General features: G+C 39.4%; 1 protein-coding gene across 1 annotated transcript in view; it reads right to left on the bottom strand.

Moving 5' to 3' along the window:
* LOC114053589 (adenylate cyclase type 10-like) overlaps positions 1–15494 on the bottom strand; it is a 46572-nt gene that overhangs the window by 16551 nt on the left and 14527 nt on the right. Inside the window, 3 exon segments of the mRNA XM_027876682.1 lie at positions 2128–2214; positions 3165–3354; positions 3535–3688. Of these exon segments, the coding sequence (XP_027732483.1) occupies positions 2128–2214; positions 3165–3354; positions 3535–3688 (431 nt within the window).

Raw genomic sequence — 15494 nt, 5'->3', positions numbered from 1 at the left:
TTACAATCTTAGAGAACTGTCAAGAGAACTGAGCACTGATAAGTTAAATAGTTAGGCCCAGGTTTACAAAGTCAGTACATGACAATAGTAGCACTTGAAACCAGATCTTCCTGACTCTAAAGTCAGTTTTCTATTTCTCCCAGCTGTTTTTACATATGGCTCCCACATTTACTTGCTAAAGAAATTTTTAGAACAGAAAATACTCTAAATGAGTAGGAAATAAGTTATTTTCTTTTGAGTTGCAAATGTAACTAAAATGTAAAAAATATGTCTAAGATGTCTGAAAAAAACTGGAAAGAAGTTGTCTATTAAGACAGCACAAACGTTTTGAAAACATTTCTTGATCTACCAAAAACTTAGTTTGTTCCAAGGCAGAGTCCCACATATACCTGCTGCTTGGGTAATCACATCCAGTGAGCATGCAAAAAAAAAGGAAATCTTTTGCAAATAGAAAACTTGGCATATAAATTACCTAACAACTTTCAATTTTCTACAATAATGGAAGTGAAACACAAATGTGTGGATAAATCAAAATAGCAGGCAACACCAAAACAACTTTTCTTTGTCTCTGTGTTTTTGTACTCATACTTTTAATACACAGGAATTTTAATAAGAAAAAAACTGGAAAGAAATGTTCTGATTTGCTGAACCTTTTACGGAATTCAATTTAAATATTAATTTTCTATTAGCACTCAGACCAAAGTTGTTTAAAAGGCAAATTAAACTGAACAATCTAGAGAACTAATTCAAACTGGAAAACGTGTGGAAAGCCAATCTCCAACTTTTAGAGAGTTTTACTGATGTCTTTTGCTTTAGAGTTATTTCCTGACATACTGTGAAACCCTGCATCACCAACAGCCTTCGCCTTTCAAACAAGCTGCATTGTGAAATGCTTGTTAAAATGTTTAGAACTGGGAATACTTTCCCCCATTGATGCAATGTTAAAAATAATTATTTTGTTCCCATACTAATCCACAAGATATTTAACTCATATTAAATATATGCAGTGAAATGAGCTTAGAAAATAGTGCTGATATATTACTAGTCAGTAAACAAAAAACCCACAATAAAACTAAGTGATTATATTCCCTGCTCACCTGTGTCTCATAAAATTCCTAGATTCCTTCTCCCCATAACCTAGGTGACATTTTCTATGTGAAGCCTTTCCTGACACTCCAGTTATTAAGATTATCGCTTTCTTGAAGTTACTTTATGTTATTCATTTATGTTTATGTTGTATCCTCCCAGCACGATGTGTGCTATACACAATGACTATATTGTTTTTGCCTTTGCAGAGACAAGAACCTAATAGGGTGCCTTGTACAGAGTAAGGGTTTAAATGTTTGCTGGATTAAGTAGTTTTTAAAACTTATTTGAAATGGTAGTATGTGAGAAAAAAAATGTTTAATCACATTTCCCTCATTTCAGGAAGGCAAAAGGCTGTTCACGTGGAATGTTGCATACTATATCAGACATGATCACTGAGCCAATTGGTTTTGCAGAATTAACTCCTTTCTTTTATAAGAGAGGGTTATATGGAAGTGTGGACTACAGGGAAGTAATTGTGGTATAAAAAAAAGATAATGATAGAGCTTTTTAAAAAAAATAGATTGAGGATGAGGAGAGAGACTGTGGTAAAGATTCAGTAGGGGGTTTCTGGTCACTTTCAAGGGTCTTAGGAATTGATGTCAAAGGTTCTTTATTCTGTTTAATTTAATTCCAAAATTTGTGGTTTAGTTTACTACTTATTACCATAATTAGGGACATTTTAGGGGCTTACAAAAAAAAAAAACAAGAATGTGATGGGAATAAATACCACATCTCAGAACGAGGCAAATAACACTCTAAGTAAGCAAAGTGGCTGTTTCTTAAGTTTGCTGTCTTTCTGCCTCCCATTCCTTTGCAGTAGGTGAAGTAATGAAGTGTTTTAGTTTCCATGCATATTATGAGTTCCTATGGGGCTACAGTTTATATTTAAAATTAATATTAGAGACAGCGATGTGAACAGAGGAAGTAAGCAAAATAGGTGGTAATAACTGCAAGAAACTGAAAGGGTTCTTTATTTTGATTAAGCTGAAATGTGGATAAATATGGATAGAATTCTTTGCATATGGCAAAAGGACCCACCTCTTGAAGCAATTGGATCAAACAGGCTTTAACTTTCTTCTGTCTGTCTAGGTCATCCATGTGGGAAACTATGAAGGACAAGGGAAACTGGCCAGAAAGATAATTCAAGAATTACCATTTAAAGCACCTACCCAATCAGCAACACTTAAACAGGGAGACTACCCAAAGAGAACTATCAGCTGAGGAATATTCAGTTTTGATAGGTAAAGAACAGGAGAAAGGGAACTCCCTTACAGAATGCATAGGATTTTAGAGTTAGAAAAGACATAGATGATCACCTAGTATGGGCCCCCTCAGTCTAAAGATGAGGAAACTAAGGTCAAAACAACTTCAACTGACTTGTCCAAAGTCACACAAGATTTATGCAGCAAAGCCAGGATTGAAACCAAACCTTCTGATTTCAAATCCAATATTCTTTCCACCACTTTGAGAAATACGCAAGTTTTAAATTTGTAAGACCATCCCTAATGGAACAGACCACTGCATACTCAAGATTGTGGAATATTTCTGAAGCATACAGCCGAGGGTCCAGTTGGGCAATTCTAGCATTCTAGGATTGGGTTTGGCTATCAGAGCGCTTAGGAAAAAAAAAAACTACTGGCATTTCCTGGCACAAGCTTATGAGAAGCCAAGATGGATTTCTTCTTCTATATCTTTAGTACAAAGTCAGTGCCCCAGGCTGATAAACCAACCCTGTGATGAATGATTAGTAGTATCCATGATATAACATCACCTATGAATGCAGTCCAAGACAAGTCGGTGAAACTGGTAAAATCAAGGTAGGAAAAGAAACGGGTTTGTGGACTATGGAATTGTACTTCTGAGTCAGGTTGTTAATAGGAGCTACATCTGCTGGTCAGGGCTGACACCAGATCATGAAAGGAGCAATGCTTTAAAAACCACCATGGCCTAAGAACACTAGATTAGGAGGCAAATCCAAACGATATTGGAGGATAACTCGATCCCAAATGCTGTCATTAATAAGAACCAACATCAGTCAATCAGCCAATTTAAGCAAAAGCTGCTCCCTCCATCACCTTCACAAAGAACAGGTCATTGAAAATGCAGTGAAGTGATTCTTCTACTACCCCATAAAGGTGGCTACGGAGGAGCCGTTGACGGTCATGGGATGGGCACAGGTCAATCTCAAAGAAGATAGCCATAAGTGTCTGGATGGCATAGAAGCACTGTCCAGCATCTGTTTTCTTCAGCTCCATTGCCAAAACCCTGTTGACATAGTAGTTTACCACTGAGTTCCATAATACAGAAAAGAGTCATTTAGTAAACTGCCCAGGATCTGAGCTTGGGGTATACTACTAGAAAGAGAGTGAGAGCAAAGGAGGAAAGGAGGGGGAATGAGAAGGAGGGAGAGGAAGACGGAGAAGATAGAAGAGAGGTAGTCTTCACCTGTGCCCCTCCTTCTGAGCCAGGTAGTCTATTTCTGCTAACAGCTGGCTTTTCCCATAGCCCTTTGCACCTTCATATAGAACTGCTTGCCCTTCCTTCTGCTGTACACATTTCTGCAATGCCATCTGAAAGGCTTCGAGCTCTTTTTCCCGGCCTGAAAGAGACAGAGTCCTTACCATTTTTGCCTTGTACAAAAAATGCTCACTTAATATTTAATGATATGAATTGAGGAGTGGCATCTTAGGATGGCTTTATAATGGTCCTTTGAAAACCCATTGAGGCCTTTAAAAGGCAAGCTATTTTTAATTTGTCTGCTCAAAACTTAATGTTTTAGGATGTATGGTAGCTTGAGGTAAAACTGTAAAACAGAGCGGCTGCTAAGTGGCACAGTGGATAGAGCACTGACCCTGGACTCAGGAGGACCTGAGTTCAAATCTGGCCTCAGACATAGAACACTTACTATCTGTGTGACCCTGGGAAAGTTACTTAACTCCATTGCCTAGCCAAAAAACAAACAAACAAACAAACAAACAAAAAAAACTGTAAAAACAGGGGTTCTTAACATTTTTGCTTCATGGACCCTTTTCGCAGTCTGGTGAAGCCTATGGACCCCTTTTTAGAATGTTTTTAAATATACAAAATAAAATACATAGGCTTACAAAGGAAATCAATCATATTGAGATAGAATTTTCAAAATAAGCTTTTTTAAAAGTTCACGGACAAGAGGGAAGAGCCAAGATGGCAGAGTAAAGGCAGGGACTCACCTGAGCTCTCCCCCAAAGCCCTCCAAATACCTTTAAAAATTACTCTAAAGGGGCAGCTAGGTGGCGCAGTGGATGGAGTACCAGCCCTGGAGTCAGGAGGACCTGAGTTCAAATATGACCTCAGATCAAACACTTGACACTTACTAGCTGTGTGACCCTGGGCAAGTCACTTAACCCCAATTGCCCTAAAAAAAAAAAAAAGATAAAAATAAAAAAATGACCCTAAACAAATTCTAGAGCAGCAAAACCCACAAAAAGATGGAGTGAAACAAATTTGCAGCCCAAGATAACTTGGAAGGTTAGCAGGAAAGGTCTGTTGCACCAGGGTGAGAGAGCAGCAGAGTCCAGTGCAGGCCGCACCAGCACAGACCAGGCCCTAGCAAACCAGGAGCAGGCCTTGGAAGTGACTGAATCAGCAATGGCAGCAGCCGCTTCCAGAACTCTCAGCCCACAGATGGCAAGGGGGTCAAACAACTGGTCAGAAGGAAATTACAGGGGTCTTTTACTAGCACTGAGGCAGGACTTTGTTGCTTTGCCCATACTCAGATCTGGGTGGCAGTGCTAATGGCAGTCCCAGGGTGATGAAGAGCACTAGCACAGCAGAGCTTGCTGCCACAGTAGAGAGGGGACCCGCCTCACAGTTCCAGGGCAGAAAAGAGTGCTTGTGATCACTCACAGACCAGAGCACAGGCCAGGAGAGTAGTAAAACATAAGCTCAGAAGAAGACAACAAAATCAAAGCTCCTATATCCAAAACCTCCAAGAAAAATATGAATTGAGGCCATGGAAGAGCTCAAAATCAAGTAAGAGAGGTAGAGGAAAAATTGGGAAGAGAAATGAGAGTGATTCAAGAAGATCACAAAAAACAAGTCAACAACTTGGTAAAAGAGACACAAAAAAATACTGAAGAAAATAACACCTTAAAAAACAGACTAGACCAAATGGTAAAAGACATCCAAAAAGCCAGTGAGGAGAAGAATGCTTTAAAAAGCAGAATTGGCCAAATGGAAAAGAAGGTCCAAAAGCTCACTGAAGAAAATAATTCCTTAAAAATTAGAATTGAGCAAATATATGCCAATGACTTTGATTTCTAATGACTAATGACTATAATTTCTCATAAGAAATCAAGACACCTAATAAAACAAAGCCAAAAGAATGAAAAAATAGAAGACAATGTGAAGTATCTCATTGGAAAAACAACTGGCTTAAAAATAGATCCAGGGGAGATAATTTTAAAATTACTGGACTACCTGAAAGCCATGATCAAAACAACAGCCTAGATATCATCTTTCAAGAAATTATCAAGGAAAACTGCCTGGATATTCTAGAACCAGAGAATAAAATATAAGTTGAAAGAATCCCATGATCACCTCCTGAAAGAGATCTCAAAATGAAAACTGTCAGGAATATTATAGCCAAATTTCAGTTTCCAGGTCAAGGATAAAATATTGCAAACAGCCAGAAGGAAACAATTCAACTATCATAGAGCCACAATCAGGATAATACAAGATTTATCAACTTCTACATTAAAGGACTGGAGGGCTTGGAATATGATATTCTGGAGGGCAAAGAAGCTAAGATTACAACCAAGAATCACCTCAGCAAAACTGAGTATAATCCTTCAGGGGGAAAAAAATGGACTTTCAATGAGATAGAGGATTTTCAAGCATTCTTAATGAAAAGACCAGAGCTGAATAGAAAATTTGACTTTCAAATGCAAGACTCAAAGGTATACAGGAAAGGGAAATCATAAGGGACTTAATAAGGTTGAACTGTTTACATTCCTACATGGGAAGATGATACTTGTAACTCATAAAAACTTTCTCAGTATTAGGGTTGTTAGAAGGAGTGTGTGTGTGTGTGTGTGTGTGTGTGTGTGTGTGTGTATACACATATATATGTATATATGTGTGTGTATGTTTATGTATACATGTAGACAGATGGCACAGGTGTGAGTTGAATATGAAGGGATGATATTTAAAAAATAAAATTAAGGAATGGGAGAGGAATGTGCTGGGAGAAAGAGAAAGGGAGACGAAGAATGGCGTAAATTATCTCACATAAAAGATGCAAGAAAAAAACTTTTATAGTGGAGAGGAAGAAGGGGAAGGTGAAGGAGAGTGAGTGAATCTTACTCTCATCAGGATTGGCTCAAAGAGGGAATAACATACACTTAATTGGGTATAGAAATCTATCTTACCTTATAGGAAAGTAGGAGGGGAAGGGGATAAGAAAAGGGAGAGGTGTGATAGAAGGGAGGGCAGATTGGGGGAGGTGGTAGTCAGAAGCAAAACACTTTTGAGGAGGGACAGGGTGAAAGGAGAGATAGAACAGAATAAACAGAGGAGTGGAATAGGATGGAGGGAAATATAGTTAGCAATAGTAATTGTGAAAAAAATTTTGAAATAAGTTTCTCTGATAAAGGCCTCATTTCTCAAACATATAGAGAACTGAGCCAAATTTATAAAGAAAATAAGAGCCATTCCCCAATTGATAAATAATCAAAAGATATGGTAAGTTTTCAGATGAAGTAATCAAAGCTATCTATAGCCATATCAAAAAATACTCTCACTATTGATTGGAGAAATGCAAATCAAAACAATTCTGAGGTACTATCTCATACCTATTAAATTGGCTAATAGGAGAGAAAAGATAAATGACAAATGTTGGAAGGGATGTGGGAAAATGAGACATTAATGCACTGTTGGTGGAGTTGTAAACTGATTCAACCATTCTGGAGAGCAATTTGGAACTATGTCCAAAGGGCTATAAAACCATGCATACCCTTTGACCTAGCAATACCACTACTACGTCTGTATCCCAAAAGAGATAAAAAAAAAAAAAAAAAAAAAAAGGAAAAGGACCTACATGTACAAAAAATATTGATAACTCTTTTCTGGAAGCAAAGAATTAGAAATCGAGGGGGTGCCCATCAACTGGGGAATCGCTGAACAAATTGTGGTATGCGATTATGATGGTATACTATTGTATTATAAGAAATGACGAGCAGGGTGCTCTTAGAAAAACCTGGAAAGACTTGCATGGGCTGAAGCAAAATGAGATGTACTGCGTACAAAGTAACAACTATTGTCAAGATGATCAACTGTGAATGACTTAGCTATTCTCAGCAATACAATGATTCAAAACAACTCTGAAGGTCTTAGGATGAAAAATGCTATCCACCTCCAGACAAAGAATTGACAGTGTCTGAATATAGACTGAAGTATATTTTTTAAACTTTATTTTTCTTGAGGTTTTTTTTAGAGTCTATGTTTTCTTTCACAACATGACTATTATGTAAATGCTTTGCATGACTATGTATAGAATTGCTTGCCTTCTCAATGGCGGGGTGGGACAGGGTGGGAGGAATGGAGAAAATTTGTAATGAATGCTAAAAATTGTTTTTACATGTAACTGGGGAAAAATAAAATGCTAAACAGGAAAATAAATACATAATAAAAAAGTTCACAGACCCCAGGTTATAAACTCCTGCTCTAGAACATAAAATCTACAACACACAAATTGATATCCTTTCGTTAGCAAGGAGAGGGGCAGGAGTCTCTGGAAAATATTCTCAGTTGGTACGGAAAGTGAACCAAGGAGCTTGGCAAAGTCACTGAAAAATTTATGAAGTATATTTCCCTAACATCCTGCTTAGGGGTGAGGAGTGTGGAGAAGGGGTAGGGGCCTTGGGAATGGTAGAGGTTCCAGGAAGAAGCAGAGAGAGGGTAAGAATTCAACTTAAAAAACACAGATATAGGATTAAGCTTATATTCCCCTGCTTGTATGGAATTTCCAAAATAATCTTTCCAACACTTCCTACTGTCATAGCCACATGAGAAGCAAAGCTGGAAGTATACAGGGGATAGCTAATTCAATTAAAAAAGCATTTATTAAATGCCTATTATGAGCCAAATACTATATCCCGAGCACAAAGGCAAAACTGAAACAGTCCTTATTCTCATGGAGTTTACATTTTACTAAAGTGAAATGATATGTATACATATAAGTGAACACAAAATAAATACAAGGTAATTCTGTAGGGGAAGGGAAAACACTAAAAACAGATGAGACTGAGAAAAGTTTCATGCAGGAGGTGACAAGTGGACTCAAACTTGAAGGAATTTGGGGACTCCTAGGTACAGCTGAAGAGGGAAGAGCAGGGAAGTCTATCCCAAGCTATGGAAAGGGGAGATGGTAATATGGCAGTCTCATAACCTATGTCCTATGCAGGTAGGAGCTTCATTGATGTGTGTCACATTGTGGGTTGCTGAATGAAAAGTACAGGGAATGGAAAAGTGAAGGGTCAATAGACTAGACTTTACAGAACTTGAGAGTTGGAAGGGACCTAAACAGCCATCTAGTCCAACATATACTTGAATCTCCACTATAACCTACCCAACAAGTGGTTATTTAACTTCCACTTGAAAGCCTCTTTCAAGGAGAGGGAGCTCATCACCTCCTGAGACAACCCATTCCCCTTTCAACAGATCTTAAGTGTTAGCAAGCTTTTTCTGACATCTAACCTAAATCGGCTTCTTTGTAATTTCCATACATTTTGTGCCTAGTTCTGCTTTCACAGGCCAGACAAAATAAGTCTAATCTCTCTTCCACATGACAGCTCTTCATATACTTAAAGACAGCATGAATCTGTCATGAATCGTGGATCCCTCTTTCACAGATTTTCTCTTTTCCAGGGTAAAAATGCCCAGTTCCTTCAACCAATCCTCATGAGAACAGCTCAAGGCCCTTCACCATCCTGGCTGCCTCCTTCTGAACACCTTCCAATTTATTAAAGCCATTTTTAAACTGTATTGCCTCAAACTGAACACATTCTGCCAAAGCAAGGAAGACCTGGTAGAACTGCCTCCATATTTCCTGGAAGGTATACCCCTGTTATTGCAGCCCAAGATCACATTAGATATTTTGACTTCCATATCACAAACTAAGTTTGCAGGCCACTAAAAACCCCCAATTTTTTTCAGAACAACTGCTAACCATTCCTTCCTTATCATGTACTTGTGAAGTTCATATGTTTTACACAAGTGAAAGACAATGAATTTATTCCTATTGAATTTCATCTCATTTGATTTAACCCAATGCTTTAGCCCATCAAGATCCCCCTGGATCCTGACTGTGTCATTCATTATGTTAGCTATACCCAGCTTTGTGTCATCTACAAACTTGATGGGAATATCACCTATGCCTATATCCAAGTCATTGATGAAAATGTTAAAAGAGCACAGAGCCAAGCACAGATCCCTGGGCAAGTCCACTGGAGACTTCCCACCATGCTCACTTTGAGTCTGGTCATCAAGCCAGTTCTGAATCCACCTGATTGTATTATCATCTAATCCATATCTCTTCAGCTTCTCCACAACTACAGACATTTTTTTTTAAAGGCAATTGGGGTTAAGTGACTTGCCCAGGGTCACACAGCTAGTAAGTGTCAAGTGGTTGGTCTGAGGGCACATTTGAACTCAGGTCCTCCTGACTTCAGGGCTGGTGCTCTATCCACTGCGCCACCTAGCTGCCCCTGAGACACTTTTTTAAAAGCTTGTCAGGAATCTAGGTAAACTCTATCTATAGCATTCTCTTTAGCTACTAGTGTAGTAATTCTGTTTAAAAAGCTGCCATGCTAATGGATAGAAACAACCTATCCTTCTGAGAATATAAAAAAGTGCTCCCCTCAAGCTCTGTTCAGGAGGAATTTATTAGAGCATCCTCCCATAGCTACATATGTCTTTATGTCTATATACTTGAATAAAAACTTTTGCTGATCTGTCCTTCAGAGTGCAAGCTATGGTCATTATCGCCAAGACAATTCTTTGTGAGCTGGCTGGGAATCAAGCACATGAATCCACATGGGGAAGACCTACAGACTTCATCCCTCTCAGTTCCAAATGCCCACTGAATGAAGGTAAGAGATCCTTTTACAATCTCTGCTGGAGCCCTGAAATGGGACAACCTGAAGATTCCAAGCCCAAACTCAAGGAATTAGATTCTCTTTTTTCTGACAGATCAGAGAAAAACTTTTTTCCTTTCCTTTCTGTTACTGTTACTGATTTTATGCCAGCTTGTTCTGGAGTGGAACTAAATAGAAAGAAACTGTTTAAGCACCTGCATGCCACACAACACACTAGATACACCTAGGTTCAGGAAGAAAAGATAACTGTTGTGGAAGGGAAGATTTGAATTGCCTATCTGTGCTCTCTATACTGTTTGTACCCCCAAGAGTGAGAGAGTGAGAGAGAGTGAGAGAGAGAGAGAGAGAGAGAGAGAGTGTGTGTGTGTGTGTGTGTGTGTGTGTGTGTGTGTGTGTGTGTGTGTCTGTCTGTCTGTCTGTCTGTCTGTCTTAGGGAATCTGCAAGGCTTGGGACTTCAGCAAGGGAGCATCCAGCCACAAATATTGCCTGCTGGTACAGCTGACACAGCTAGAGGAAGTTTCAGGTGGGGAGAAATGCAGATCAGTGACTGACTGTTTAAGACTGTGTGCCTAAAGGACTCAGCAAAAAGCTTGGGGACTTCTACAAGTTACAATTGTTACAACATTTGTCAACTAGTTAGAATGCAAAACTATGAATACTGTCACAGCCAGTGCTTGAAGTCTTAGGTAGAGAAATGTTTTTATAACATGTAAGATTTACATGTTACATTCATGGAATGTCCCCCACTGTCTGGTTTATGAGGTACTAGTCACTTTGATAACAACCATCATTTCAACAAAAGCTTTCTGTGGACAGACTCACTTCAGCAGGTATTTCCCCTGGACTGAGCCTCACTTCCATGAGGTGGCTTAAAAAGAGAGATCCCGTAGCAACATATGGTTTTTCCCCCACTACGGGGCAGAGTTAACTCATGGGCATTTCCCACAGCCTAATCCTCTCTTCCATGAGTTAGCTTGCTGGATGGAAAAGGAGTGACAGCAGACACCCCGAATAAGCCTTTTTTGTCTGCCTGTGTGAATGAGATAGGGCAGAGTCAGTCTAAACAAGTTCCAGCTCTCTTTAAGGAAAGTCCAGAGAATTATACGGATAATCATTCACTCTCCCCAGTCATGTAAGTTTCAGGACAAGCGGAACTATTACTCCAGGGATGAAACTTCAAAGCAATTCCCTGAGGAAGGATCATTTGATCTTGATCAATTGGTACGTTTATGGGAAGCTTTCCAATTCCTTGGATCTAAAGCTGACCAAACCCAATGGGATGACTTTTTTAAACTGGCATTTCAGAAGCTTCTAAACACAAAACTGAGTCTGTAGCCAAGAGCCACAAAGCCTCACATGGGAAATATATCACAATTAAAATATGTAAAAAGGAAATTGATTGTTCCCACAAATTGTTCACAGCCCTTCATCTGTAATCCTCCAGAGCAATATAAATCCAAACATAAGCTGGGAGAAATCCTAGACTGGGCAACTCCATACACATGCACTCAACTCTGCCTGACTCCATGCAAACAATGCAGCCCTTCCACACTACTGCTATTATAACCCACCCACCCTGATACCTTAAAGAGTACCCTGCTGAGTATGAGAAGTACTGGCTAGCTGCAACTTTTACTTTCCCAATTCACATCTCATTAACCTCTAGGTTTTCCCCTTTTGGGCTCCCCACTTCTGCTCCATGGCTAGAAACAGAATGTTTCCCCTCTTTCTAACCTGAACTAAGTTCTAAACTCTTTTAAGTTCAATTCCCAAAATCTTCCTTTCCACTCTGAAACCTATCCTCCATACCAAGGCCAGGATTTTAACCCTTCTGAGGACAATGTCATTACTATTCACATCTCCTAGTGCCCAGCAATCTTTGTAATTTGACCCAAAGGTTCCCAAAAGGGGGGACCCAAAAAAATTCCAGGAAGAATTATAGACTTGCAAATTGCTATAACCCAAACTGGACCACTAATAACCCACTAATGAGGCCTGTTATGCCTAGAGAAACCTTGCAATATTGGTTTGTAGCCTATGTATGGCCCCCAATGATCCAACCTTTACTCAAAAATTCTTTGATAAGTAGGAGGAATTAGTAAAGGCTTCTCTGGGCTATAGTGAATTTCTAATCCTTTTCTCCCAGATCTCAAAAAGGACTTATTCTATTATGCTCCATGGTGATTCCACCCCTGACCAATATGGATAGCATCCCTGACCCTAAAAGCACATAAATAGAATATCCTAGTCCTCCTCAATGACTTTGTGGTTGGTAGACATAAAACCTTTAAAAGTAAGCCACAGCTTTGTCTCCCCCATTTATTTAAGCCATGATATTTTAGCTAAGGAAAAACTGTTTTCCACTAACAAAATTCAAGCCATTTTTAAAATTTGCTACTTGACTCTCAAAAGACAGATACAAGGATTTGGGGATACAGCTGGCTACTTCAGACAATGAGTTTTAGGTAGTTAACCCTAGACAAATTCCTACAAGAAAACATTCATGACACCACTTGTAAGCCTTTACTATGGTTTAAAGGAAGTGAGGCAGCATTTATTACCCTGAAACCAGCTCTACCACTACCTCTTGCCCCAAGCCTCCCTTCCCCTTATTTTGTCAGGAGGAAAGTATTGCCCTAGGGTCCTGATCCTAACTCACAGAAAAAAAAAAAAACCATTATCCCACTGCTTATTACAGCTCCATCTAGGATTCTGTGTCATCTGGTTTGCCTCCATGTCTCAAATCTGTTCCAGTCACTGCCCTGTTGTCAAGAAGGTGGTGACTGCAAATTCGGCCTCAGACACTTGACACTTACTAGCTGTGTGACCCTGGTCAAGTCACTTAACCCCAATGCCTAGCAAACAAACAAACAAACAAAAAAAACAAGGTGGTAACTGGTGACCATCCCTCATTCATTCATGGCGCTCCTTCTAAAAAGGAAAAGCCAGCATATTTCCAACTCTAGACTAACTAAATATAAAAACCTTTTGCTGTCAACAGCCAACGTGACCCTGACAAGCTGTCCTCTACTTAATGCTGATTCTCTGTTAATTATACTGTCTGATGGTGAACCATGTAACTTTATTTTTGATACTTTATAGCTGTTCACTCTCAGGCTTGACTGGAAAGATTGTCCTCTTTAGGATCCGGACCTCCTGCTCTTTGTGGTAGACAGCTCCTGCCTTCGAGGGATACTCAAGGACAACTGGATATAAAATACTCTGCTACATCCAACACTTCATATAGAAACTCCCTTATGATTACTCTGTTAAAAGTGTTAAACTTACTGTACTCCCTCTTGCCTGTTATAGCTTTAAGAAAGAAAAGAAAAGAACAAAGACTGTGACACTGACTCTAAATATATTTTTGGTCAAGTATGGAAACAAAGAGTGTTCCTCACTTCATCTAGTGTCTATATCCACAATGGCTGTTATGCTAATATATAGGTAAGATGCCTTTAATAGAGGAGATGCCTCACCTGTTATAAAATGTAAAGCTCAGGTGACCCTTCCCCCCAAGCTAATGTCACTAGAAGAAACATTCTAGTGATGCCTTAAGGAACACGTGGCCCCTCGTGGCCCTCAGGCTCCTAACTTTGTTCTTATTTGTCTATCAACAGATCTGTCACCACTAGCTAGGGATCAAAAAAAATAATAAGATGAAGGGCGGCAGACAGTTCTCTGCATAAAGACTCTCTTTGGCATTTCTCAGTTGGTGACTTGGTGGCACTGAGAAAGCTACTTTCACATTCTCTACTCTTCTGACCTGCTCTGAGGATCATCTAAACTAAGGGTATGGGGGGGGGGGCAGGGAGAGAGAAGGAAATGATCACAGCAATACATAAAATAGGTTCACTCCAAATTTTCCTTCTTTGCCATAGCAGAACTTCTGCACGATTTATGTGGTCCACAAATCGTGGAATGGGGAAAAACTGTACCTGCTGCCGGTTCCCCATCGTTTGGGCCTTTGCAAACTTACAAGTTGATTTCATTCAGTTACCCACGTGTTGTTCCTATGGAATACGTTCTCATTCTTACTGACACTTACTTTCCGAGAAGCTCCTTAAGGACTCATTACCAGATTTAGATTGTCATTTACTATAGTGACAGGGGCATACCCTTCACAAGCTGGATCATTAAAGATACCTATAAGGCACTTAACATACAATAACTACCCTGTAGTCTATCTATAATCCAACGGAGCTGCAAAACATAAAAACATGCTTAGCCACAATTTGGACAGAAATTTTCCTCAACTGGCCTGATAATCCCATCATTCTCATACAGATTAGAAATACTGTGAACATAACCTTATACCACGTGAGATTCTCATGACATTCCCTATACAAATGTCAAGAAGACTTCTAGATGTCTCGTATCACTCAGACTTCCACTTAATAAATGAAAGTGTGTTGAACTATTTTAAAGCACTAATGAAATGTTAGCTCTATTCATCAACAGATTTTGATAGTTTTACTCTGTTTGATCCACCATGTCACAACTTCATCTGAGAGACGTCTATGTAAAGATCCATTAGCAGAAAAATGCCCTCCAACCCTGCTGAAAGAGTCTATCCTACATCCTGCTGAATGCCAGTGCCATATTCATTGTCAAGGCCATCAAATGCAGCCTCATGAATCACAACTGCAAAAAGGTCCAAGTTGGACCTTGGCGTCCCTGTCTCCTTCCCTAAACCCAGTACCCCCTTCCTCACGTCCAGAGAAAAGAAACCTCACAACAGTACTTATATATAATGTGCTATGCCCCTTGCTACGCCTCAGTCCCAAAACCCGGCTGAAGGATACATGTTTAAGGGAAGTGAAAGCAAAAGATCTGCATTTTTACTGCCTAGGATGTCATTATTCACTGCAGTTTTAGCAGTAGTTTCTAGAAGAGATTCTAGACTGATGTATGGTCTCATTTGACTCAATCCCACAGAGGTATATTGCTATGTTAAGATTTAGCTCTAGTTAATGTTTTCTCTCTTTCGATGTTATTATGCATATTTGTCACCTGCCATGTGATCATGTTTATAGGATGAACTAGTGACCCTTTCCTGACCTAGGTAGATGAATAATCAATCTCATGTCATGCTGGGGATATCAGCATGTGCTCACATACTGTAATAAAGGGCTCCTGCTAAACAGCATACCAGCAGTCAACTCAGCTTTTCCTGTTCACCACTAATTGCCCTTTATTTCCTAGTAGGATGTTTTGAGAACCCTGGCAATGTATTTAATAGTTCTCACTTTATTTTCTTCAGCTTACCC

This window comes from Vombatus ursinus, unplaced genomic scaffold (assembly GCF_900497805.2).
Source record: "Vombatus ursinus unplaced genomic scaffold, bare-nosed wombat genome assembly UNPS02014811.1, whole genome shotgun sequence".
In the NCBI taxonomy this organism is placed as follows: domain Eukaryota; kingdom Metazoa; phylum Chordata; class Mammalia; order Diprotodontia; family Vombatidae; genus Vombatus; species Vombatus ursinus.
The sequence above is the reverse complement of the archived record's forward strand: the minus strand, read 5'-3'. Positions and strand labels throughout refer to the sequence as shown.